Source organism: Cottoperca gobio, chromosome 14, assembly GCF_900634415.1.
Source record: "Cottoperca gobio chromosome 14, fCotGob3.1, whole genome shotgun sequence".
In the NCBI taxonomy this organism is placed as follows: domain Eukaryota; kingdom Metazoa; phylum Chordata; class Actinopteri; order Perciformes; family Bovichtidae; genus Cottoperca; species Cottoperca gobio.
Window position 1 is genome coordinate 13,353,375 of NC_041368.1, and position 11,169 is coordinate 13,364,543.

Here is an 11,169-nt window from a genome sequence, read left to right on the forward strand (position 1 = left end):
TATTGGTTTCTCCTTGCTTTTGTGTTATCACATGCATCATCACCATCAATATAATATCACCTTTTGTGGCTCCATGGCAATGTGGGTCCAACACAGACTGAAATACAACAACAATTCTATGGATTGCGTTGAAAATCTGGTACAGATATTCATGGTGCTCAGAAGATGAATCCTAATGACTCGTAATCCCCTGACTTTTCATCCAGCACACATTTATGAGCAGAGAGAACGATGACATTTCCATCAGCCGCAGCTGTACTTCACGTTTAGTGCAAATTTGCAAATGTTGGCTACTGGAATGGTAAGCGTTATAGCTACTAAAATATAAGCATGACAACATTGTGATTTTGTTGTCGCTAGTTGTGATGCATTTAATTCAAAGCACCGCTGTGCCTGAGAAGAAATAAGTACATCCAACACAAAGGTCGCAGAGGTGTTTCTGTGACACAGCTCGGCAGATTGTTTGAGCAGCGTGTCTCTTTAGGACCACACACCCTTTACAATGTCTTTTACTGGCTCCTGGCTTGGTGATACACGAGAAGGGGTGTAATTTAGTGAGAAGGTGTAATTAAATGTCTTGTCCTGTGTAATGAAGGTCTTCTATCATTATGTGGCCAGTGCCGCTGCGTCCTTCTCTGTCCTGCCCTGTGTCGGCTGTGTCCTCTTCATCATGTCCTGTTAATCGCTGTCCCGAGCAGAGGTGCACAAAGTACTAAGATATTTTAGTTGAACAAAAGTAGTAATACTACTGTGTAGAAATACTTACAGTTATAAGCATTCAAAATGTTACTTAAGTGGAAGCATTTTCTATAAGCATCAAAATATATTTAAAATCCCAAAGGTAGAAGTGGTAATTCTGCAGAATAGCACATTTCACAATAATTGTTATTATTGGATTATAATTATGGAAGCATTAATGTTGCAGCTGGTAAAACATGTATACTACTTGATGTACTATAGCTTGTGAATTCCCCAAGGGATCAACTAAGTTTATCTTAACCTATAATAATACATTGATATAAATAGTATTATAATTCTGAATCTGAATCTTCAAAGTAACTTAAGTAACTAAATAAATGCAGCGGAGTAAAAAGTACAATATTTGCCTCCGAATTGTATTGGAGTAAAAGTACTAAGTAGCAGGAAATGGAAACAGTCAAGTAAAGTATAAGCACCTCAAAATAGTACTTTAGTAGTAGTACGAGTAAATGTACTTATGTACTGCCCATGTGGTGTAATGGGAACATGTAGCCTGACTAATCCATTGCCAGTGACCGTCATTACTTCACATAATTTACTTAGATGAGTAATAGAACAGTCAAGCAATCCGATATTAGGTACAAATATCTTACAATTGCCTTTTATTGAGCACAGTGGCATATTCATATCTTTCACAGAAGGTATCACCTGACACGGGATGAGATGAAGGGACAGATACAGCTGCACACAGCAGCCAGTTAATGGTACAGTAAACCCATTACACACGATGGGATATCATGGCTCCTGCTAGCAATGGAGAAACTAACAGTGAACTTGAAGTGTAGGGTCATCTTTGGTTTAATACCATGTGCAGTGGAAAACAACCCTCGGGCCTACAACCTATGCAGTAACATTAGCAGTAGGCTACAGTGCAGTACAATCGGAAGTACCATTGAAAGCATACTTCACCCACAAAATGACCTTTTGTATATCTATTAATATTATAATCTATGGTGTGTAATTACTCACCACCTTAAATTCTTGAACAAACTTGGAACAACAGCAGCACTTTATCAAAACATATGTTTACCAACTCTACACCACTGGTTCAGTATAATCAGTCTCGTGCAGTATAATCAGTCTCGTGTACCCTCAGGACTTCACACACTTTGAACCGTCAGTGAGACGCTGGCCCTTTAACTCGCTGGGTGGTGCAGACACACGTCTGGGCAAATAAACTCTGAATTAGACGCTGGGTCACTTTTGTCAATATGGACATGCTAATTCACAATTCAAGCCTTCGGTTCATTTTACGGAAACCATGAGCGAGACGAAAAGTAAGTGGGGAGTCCCTACCTTTGAAGTGGTAATGAAGTCCGATTATGCGTCCATTCCTCAATTATTTATCATCCTTTAGTCCGTAAGTGTCCATCGATCATAAGACTCAAAACGGTTTTTCATGAAAATTAATCCAACTTGTGAATGTTGTCATGAAGTCCATTGCTCAGTCTGTCGCACTTTCTCTGTCATTTTCTCTTCTTCTGCACCATGTTGTTGGGCATGCTTGTTTCCGTTGCCTTACTGGTTTCAAAATAAAAGTGTAACCACCTCTCTGTTAAGTTTTCTTTTCTTTTTCCATAATGTCAAAAAGGCTCCTTGCTGATAGGAATGTGGGATTTAAGAGGGTCGAGAGATGATGTGTCAGCATGCAGGTGCCCTCGCGAAACGACCATTAATAATTGATATGTTATTCCAAAGCCTAATTTTATAACAAGTAATGTTCATACTGATTCAAATAAACAATTTGATAGTATTTCCCATCTTTGCTGAATTAGTTTTGTGTTTTGTAGTTTTACAGTATGTTAAAACTCTACTGCATAAACAGTCGTACGCTCGTGCAGGCGCTCTACACATCTATGTGAGTCAGTACGAGTGCTAAGTGTTTTAAACAGTAAGGTTGTAGTGTTTGTGAAGTAGTGAGCATATGAAGGGTCACTCCAATTCATCAAGACAGAAATATATAAGCAAGGAATAAAGCAGCCGAACAATATATTTGGAACAAGACCTCAGCATGTCGGCATTATTTGTGTTCAGGTAGGCCTACCTCAAGAAAAAAACAAACCTTTGTGAATGCTGGAGAACCACAAAGAAAACACTTTGATGAAGACCCCAGCAGAATGTCTAAATGTCAGAGAACTGTATTGCACACGTCTGCTGTTAGGTCAGTTTTAAAGCACAAACTGCCTTTGGTTGGTAAAGTAATGATAGCATAGGCCTATTAGTTCCTTTTTAAAGCAGCAGTGTTCACAGATAAAAGATCAAATAGAATAAAGATGCTCAACAATCCACTCAACCTCTATTAGTGCTAGTTGTCCAGACATTTCACCAGCGTCTCCCGCTCTGTTATGAAATAGGAACGTTTGAAAATGGCTTGTCAAATGTGAAGGTTATCAAACTTCCTGAATAATTTAATCAAAGTCTCATCATCAGTATTTTATGGATCTCAGTGTAGTTATTGCCGACCGTGCTCAAACTAATGAGCACTGCGATCACAAGCATTTAAAGAAAAATGACAACACTCAAAAGACAAATCACACGACCATCTATTTAAAAGTAATGTTTATTTTTGCACCAACCAAAAACTCTTGGTGCAAAAGATAAATTCCCAGTTACGACATCAGTGACAGTGCATCTCAGTAAATGTAATGCTCAAACAGAGAAAGAGAAAAGGAAAAATATCATTTACTACAACAAAAAAATATCAACACCAATAAGAGCAGTTTTTTTTATGTAAAAATGTAAAAGTTCAAACACAAACAACCAGTTACCTTTAAACAGACAAAGGCGGAAAACAACAAGAAGGAAATAATACAGTAAGTTGCAATAACTCTTCATCTGGTACAGAAATATCGGTACCAACCTCCCAGTGCCATTCACACAGTAATTCTCTCACACACACACACTCACTCACACACACACACAAAATCAATTACATGTAATAAATATCAGGAAAAGCACCTTTAAAGCTGAAATGTGTTTTAATTGATCAACTGACTGTGCAACGTGTAAAAAAAAGAAGTCCAAAAACAATACATCAGGAGACTAATATACCATTAAATCATTACATCATTTTGTTTGCTCTAAATCAAGGATGAGTATATACAGAACTTGCAGGATGGTCTCATCAGAACCATATTAAAGTCATAATTGATTCTTATTCTGTAACATTATTTGAATTTAATACAATACATACAATGTTTTTAAACCCACATCTGTAAAAAGACCCTCACACCCCAGGGGACAACAAGCAGAGCGTAGTTGAGGGGAAACAATATTTCCCTGTATCAAATCAGATTGTATTTGTGATAGCCACATATGGCGCTGGTCTGACAGGGCAACAAGAAACTGTAATACCCTTTTAAAATTCACAAGCCCATGACGATGTACACGCAAAATCACCAAAATGGATTTTGCTGCAATCTATGCACGAAAAACTCAAACTTGGTAGCATATAAACATTCTGGGTGACATGTCTGTAGTAAGCCAGAGCTACCAAAATATAGAAATAGTTCTTACAGTTCATCATCACAACAGATTAGCATGCTAGAAATGTTCAGAGCGGCACAATAATGCGAGTAATTTACAGCAAGTAATGACGAAAAAAACAACTGCTTCTGTGGCTTCATCTGTTTTTACAGGTGCTACCGTTGAACACTTGGTTAGTACTGCGACCACTTCAAGTCATACTGAATGTTTGCCAAAATACTTTATCAGAACCATCGATCAAGACATGCCTCCCACGTTGTGCTCAATGAGATCTGTGGAGCTGGTAGTGTAGGTGCAACTGCTCTGCAAAGTCAGTGCCCTCAGCCAATAGAGAAAGTTTTGACTCCAGCGTCCTCTGCAATCTCAAAGGTTATACATATCACAAGCATTTCCCTCTGTGCTCAGTCCTTCCAGCAATTTGCCTTTTGTTTTTACCATTATTCTTTGCAAATAGTGTAACAGTAAAACATGTTTCCACAAAACTGCTTTCTTTACAAAGCAGAGTGCTTACATTTGGCACAGCACTTGGGGCCAAACTTTTGCCAATCATTATACATGTGGCAAAGTTCAAAACAACTAGATACAATCAGAGGATTAAAGCCTGGGAATTCCTGGAAGGACTTTTCATTTACTTACATGCACAATTGTGTGTATTCACAACGGCTCAATTGTTATATTCACTGTGCTGCTGTGTATATATGGCTTCTGCTCATTTATGGCTCCTTTTCCCTTTATCCCTATATAGCCAGGCACTGTTTCTTACCCACAGTGAAAATAGGTAAATGTCTCATTTTTTACTTTTAGTGTGTGATATCACCATATTATGGTAAGTGAATACTGAATAATTATATTTTTCTCAAGGCCACAGATTACTGTACATTTTAAAATACCAAACTAGACTTCTACCATCTTCTGTTCCATCCACTCAAGGAAAAGTTGGTGTGGGGAGAATATAGCATGATGAACGAAATTGCTTTGCTGTTAAAACATGGAATTCAATTTTGAATTTAAAACTTAACACTAACCCAAACCAGTCTTTTAGTTTGTCAGTATTTCTTTTGGAACTGGCTGACCCTATCACCACTGGAGGATATTGGGTTGAAGTACATACCTCTTATATTTCCCTCTGATCTCTCCCCTGCCATTTAGGCTAGCTCTGCTTTGGGTCCACAGATTGCTTTGGAGTCACAGTTTTCTTTGGCTGTGTTTTGGATGCTGTCGCAGACGCAGAAGCAGAAGCAGAAGCAGAGGAGGAAGTGGAAGAAGAAGAGGAGGAAGAGGATGAACTCCATCGGGTCTCTACCCCTGTACTTGTCATCTTCAACTTTCTGCGTTTTGCAAGGGGAGCATTGTCGACACTTTTCAGAAAGAAGCCTTCTCTCTTACCACGGTTGAAGGCCTGGAGAGGGAGGGAAACAACCAAAGAAAAGTAAGATGAAGTTCATGCTATCATATATTTTAAGAACTTTACTTAATTTGTACCCATTATTACCTTGTAGGTTGCATTAACATAGGTACGCACAGAAGGCCCACTAGACTCGAGCACATCTGGAGTACACAAAGGAGTGGTGGACATGGTCACTCCGCCCTGCAGCCAGCTGTTCTCCTTCAGATCAGAGAGTTTGAGACGCATTTCTGGGTCCACTGTCAGTAGGCCTTAAACCATAGAGGATGGGGAGACAACAGTCAAAGAAACACAAAGACAAGAGAACACAATATAACAGGGTTTAACAAGTTTATACACACATATATACACACGCATACATACATACACAGTACCAGTCAAAAGTTACTATATCACATACCTTTAACAAGCTCTTTGGCATCCTCCGATACACCCTTCCAGGCCTCCCCATCCAATGAAAAATCGCCCTCCTTAATTTTTTGCATGATGTCAGCAGCATATGATGAGGTCATCCCCCGCTGCTCAATCTGAAATGGCACCTGGCCTGACAGCATGGTGTACTGATGAAAACACACACAGCAAGTCATTAGTACTTCAGTTAACCGTACTGATGTGACGGCATCAGCGGTTTTAGGTTAAATTACCAAAATGACCCCAAGACTCCAGAGGTCACAGGCTTTGTCGTATCCTGCACTCTCAAAAAGCTCAGGTGCAGCATACTGCAGCGTGAAGCAGGGAGTCTGCAGGGGGGCGCTGCCTGCAGGGCACAGGCGGGCAAATCCAAAATCTATTACTTTCAGCACGGAGTCCTCCCCTTCATCTGCAAACAGCACGTTCTGCAAGGGAACACAATACAATTCCATGATCATCCTCTCTTGTTTTATCCATTTTACTGACAGAGCAAAGACCACTAAATACCACGAGTAAATACTAGTCCTACCACCAAATACTGCATGTTGGTATGTTCCTGAACTTAATGTAAACCCTACTTGGTGTACCGCATGGCAGTTTGGTGCCCTGTGCAGCACATAAGGTACAAAGGTGTTAGTAAACAGATGGTACTTTGATTCAAAGGAGGCACCACAAAACTAGTGGGTAAAATTTAGTTTAGATGCTGGAGGATTGCAGCTATTTCACATCACCCATCTGACCATGACTCATCATTTGGTGATTCTGTCGACAAATACTTAAGGAGAAATGTGCAGGAATTATGGAATAATGTAGATAAACAGTTTTAATTAAACTCTTTCCAGCAAGTAAATGCATTTAGATTGGCATCAAAAATAAAAGTTTATGCGATTACGACAGGCGTCTCAGTAAAACACTCCGTGTGGAACTAAAAGTTAATGGGTGATTCTTACCACTATCTGTCATTCACAGCTCCTTTATACTCTATGAAAGCCTTCCCCTTCAGTTAATTAAATCCCACAGCCATCTGAAGACGGCAGGATGTGTGTGTGATAAATCTGCAGCCTTCATTTTGAAAAGTGCTGCACCGCAGTAGAGACATTATGCACTGCTGTCCACTGTGTTTACCTCGATTAAATCATGTGCAAATGATGCTGCAAGAAAAACACGCCAACATCCCCACATATCAAACTGTTCCCTTAAAACTCTATATTCAGCCAGTTTATGCGAGACGTCCTCGGGGCACACAGAACACACGCAGTTCACAGTGGAAAAAATACTGAGACAATTAAAACTTCACTCGTTCCCACTAATTCTCTCAGCACATATAATTCAAGCCAAATAATTCCACATGCCTTTCCTTCCTTATCTTCTCTGGAAAAAGTTGAATTTCTAATTACTTAAATTTCAATGTGATGTGATACAGTAGAATGATTGATGCAATGACTTTAGACGGATGTTTTCACATGAAAAGAATCCTGCATGCATGTGTGCACACGAGACACTGATCTATTGTGTCATCACTTTACTTGATCTTTTCTTTTTATGAGACTGAATATTTTAAGGAATGAATCAAATAATCAAAGCTCACCTCTGGTTTGAGGTCTCTGTGCACGACTCCGGCCTCATGCATGAAGCTGACAGCTGAGACCAGGCTCTGTAACAGCTGACTGGCCTCTGCCTCTCCGAAGAGTTTCTTCCTCCTGATCCTTTCCAGCAACTCCCCACCTCGCAGAAGCTCCATCACTAAATATGTGTGGTACTGACAGAAGAGAAAAGAAGAATTCATACAATGGTTTTGAGGTTGCACATTGCTTTCCATCCTTGAAACATACAGTATATTATTTGATGTTATGTCAGTTATTGTACACGTCATGTGTTTCCTGCACGGTACCTGGTCAGTGTAGACTTCATGCAGCTTGACGATGTTTGGGTGAGTCTCACATTGCCTCAAAGCTGCAACTTCCCTCTGGGTGTTTGCCTCCATTCTAACAAAGTTAACACATGTTGGACATTTGATTGGATTTATTAATAGCATTTAAAAAAGACAATATAAATAATAACAGAATATGCAAGGGAGGACCAAAAGCGTACAATTCTTATAGTGGGTCTCCCCCAGTTTACATTCTGTGACTTATACCATCAAATGGTACAGCGATACTGTAAAACAGGCAGTCACCACCTCCAAGCTGTTACTAAGACGGTGTAGCGGCATCACATCTCCACTCACCTGCGGCTCACGATCTTGACGGCATACTCGAGGCCACTTTGCTTGTGTCGGCATTTCCTGCACACAGAGAAGCTACCCTCACCGAGGGGTGGCCCGTGAAGACACAGCTCATAGTGCTGGAAAAAATGGGATTCCTGAACAAAGAAGGGACGAGTCACATTGAGCTGTTAAAGGAGATTTGCTGTGTTTGGTTCTTTTCCGTGTGCAATAGGCTGTGGCGTCCAGCAGTGTTAACTGGACCTGACTTGCATTGACCAATATGTGATACAACCTGAACAGTCAATATTTATGTACCTGAGTAGAGTTTGCTATACAGGAAATGTTTGGATTTATAATTTGCATTTACACTCAAATGTGGGATTTTCTTTGGTATCACACAAGCTGTGATGACGTCTTTGTTATTAAAGAATAAACAATGAGAAGAAAGTCAACTAGAACATCTGACGGGAGACTTTCCACTCCTATACAAATAAAATAACACCATAAAATGCTATCAGAGCAGAGTCTCCTGATTATTGTTATATTTCTTTCATATTGCTCAGCCCTTGATAAAACACAACAAAATCCATACCTCCAACATTGCACTGCGCTGGACAGAGGCTGAAGCTGGACGATTAGCACCAATCTGGGATTGTACAAAGTCTCCCATCACCGCATTCTTGTTGAACAGGATGGAGGGCGCAATAAAGGAGTAACCCTAAAATGACAGAGAAGTATGAGAGGTGGATGACGAGGTAATACACTTTGAATTATCTGCTTTGAGAGAAAGAGAGAGAGAGAGAGAGAGAGACAGAGACAGCAACAGAGAGAGAGAGAGAGCGAGCGAGAGAGAGAGAGAGAGAGAGAGAGAGAGAGAGAGAGAGAGAGAGAGAGAGAGAGACAGCAACAGAGAGAGAGAGAGAGCGAGCGAGAGAGAGAGAGAGAGAGACAGAGAGAGAGAGACAGAGACAGAGAGAGAGAGAAAAATGCATAATATCACACACAATTAAAAAATTAGCCTACCTCAAACACACAACAGTATTGATAGAAAAGGCATTAAGACATCTTATGCCACAATCTTATTTAGCATTAGGCGAGCATCAATTTGTCAAGGTCGAGACAGCAAGGACTGACCTGGAACAGGCGGTCTGTGCTTGGTGGTGTGCTCGCCGGAGAGTAGACGGGATCCATCCCTGTGAATTCCTCAGCAAAGTTCCCCACGTCAAGTTCACTCTTCAGCTCTGGCTTGAAGTGACTTGGCACCTTCTTCTCTGCCAGGTCAGCCCAGTTCAGTCCCTGTTAGGAAACAAAAAGCAGATGGAGAGAGTTATGGATGAATGAGAAGAGGTGAGAGAGAGGGAGAGATGCGAGTGACTGGCAGTGGAGGTAAGTAGGACCTTGAAGAAGGAATGTGCTTTGATGTCTTCAGACCCTCGCGGTCCGGAGCCCAGCCTCCTGTGGGGATCTTTCACCAACAACTTCCTCAGCAGGTCCTGAGCAACGGGTCCAATCATAGAGGGGAACGGTGGATCACAGCGCAAAATACGTCTGACGGGAGAGGGGTGGAAAAGAAGGTGAAGGAAATAAAATAATGCCTATTTTGTTACAAAATCCTTGAGCAGCTTTGAGGCTTTCACTGTTTTATAACCACATAAATAAATATGCAGTTCCAATTCGGGCTGGAAACATTAATGAGAGAAGCTATTTCCAACACAGATCATTTTTATGACCTGATAATAAGGAAGGTTGATCATTTGAATACATGTTTCACGGAGATAGAGTTAGCAGCACTCACTTTGACACCTCACTCTGGGAGTTCCTCTCTCCCTCCAAGGTAAAAGGAGATGCACCGGTCAGAAGCTCAAATATCAGGATCCCAAGGCTCCACCAATCTACCGACTGAAGGAGAAGACGGGTTCAAAAACCATAACATAAAACATAAAAGGAAAGAGAACAAAATATAAGCTGATAAGGGACCCACTGAGTATTTATTTCACATATTTGGTTGTATTTTATTATATTGACTTCCTTCAACTACAAATCTCAATTTCATCTTTGATCTAATGTGCGGTGCATCAGCCCTTACAGTGTTATGATCATTTCTCTGTGCCCTGCATAGGCACCACAGTTACATAAAGTTTTTATGTCTTCATCATGAGGGTTTGAATCTTTAACTGCAATTTAAGTATTTACAGCTAAATGTTCAAGTCACATGTACCTCAGTGGAACAATTACTGAACAGTAATTACCACTTAAAAGCTTTAACATGACAAAAGGACATGAACACTGAACGCCAGTGCTCACTGCCCGTCTGTCATACATCTACCTTGCCATGTCCAGATTTCCCCCTGATGATTTCAGGTGCCATGTACTCAATGGTGCCACAGAAAGAGTAGGTCCTGCCCTTCTGTAATGAGGAGAAAGGGAAGATTACGTATAACGATAAAAACAAATCTTATATGAACACCTTATTGTTATGATTGTAATAACAGATGACTCACATTCCATGTATCATTGTCCACATGTTTAGATTTTGGTATCATGTTTACATACCTCTTCTTCCAGAAACTCCTTGCTGAGCCCAAAATCTGTCAACACCACATGGCCTTCACTGTCGAGAAGAATGTTCTCCAATTTGATGTCTCGGTACACAATGCCGAGCTGAACAAAAAACACGGTGAAAACTTCATGGCAAGTGACAGTCACAGAAGAACATAGTAAACTAAATGAGCTATTATCTACTGGTTGTTTTCAGTATTTGCAGCATTTCCCAACCACATTCAGCAGTTTGAATCTTCTAAAGATCTCATCCCTAAGCTTGTCAAAGTAAACAGCTGCCCAGACAGCAACACAAAACAAAGTGCACCCCCTTAATTGCAACTTTACCTCAAAGAATGAGGAT

At 40.5% G+C, this 11,169-nt stretch overlaps 1 protein-coding gene across 1 annotated transcript in view; it reads right to left on the bottom strand.

Moving 5' to 3' along the window:
- Nucleotides 1-3,303: 3,303 nt before the first annotated feature.
- Nucleotides 3,304-11,169, bottom strand: part of rps6ka4 (ribosomal protein S6 kinase, polypeptide 4) — a 13,034-nt gene continuing 5,168 nt past the window's right edge. Inside the window, exons 6-18 of the mRNA XM_029447434.1 lie at nucleotides 10,821-10,928; nucleotides 10,594-10,674; nucleotides 10,063-10,166; nucleotides 9,665-9,815; nucleotides 9,402-9,563; nucleotides 8,860-8,985; nucleotides 8,289-8,422; nucleotides 7,953-8,046; nucleotides 7,650-7,820; nucleotides 6,295-6,486; nucleotides 6,051-6,210; nucleotides 5,738-5,901; nucleotides 3,304-5,644 (exon numbers count right to left, since the gene is read on the bottom strand). Of these exons, the coding sequence (XP_029303294.1) occupies nucleotides 5,396-5,644; nucleotides 5,738-5,901; nucleotides 6,051-6,210; nucleotides 6,295-6,486; nucleotides 7,650-7,820; nucleotides 7,953-8,046; nucleotides 8,289-8,422; nucleotides 8,860-8,985; nucleotides 9,402-9,563; nucleotides 9,665-9,815; nucleotides 10,063-10,166; nucleotides 10,594-10,674; nucleotides 10,821-10,928 (1,896 nt within the window). The 3' untranslated portion in view covers nucleotides 3,304-5,395. The remainder of the gene's footprint in view (nucleotides 5,645-5,737; nucleotides 5,902-6,050; nucleotides 6,211-6,294; nucleotides 6,487-7,649; nucleotides 7,821-7,952; nucleotides 8,047-8,288; nucleotides 8,423-8,859; nucleotides 8,986-9,401; nucleotides 9,564-9,664; nucleotides 9,816-10,062; nucleotides 10,167-10,593; nucleotides 10,675-10,820; nucleotides 10,929-11,169) is intronic.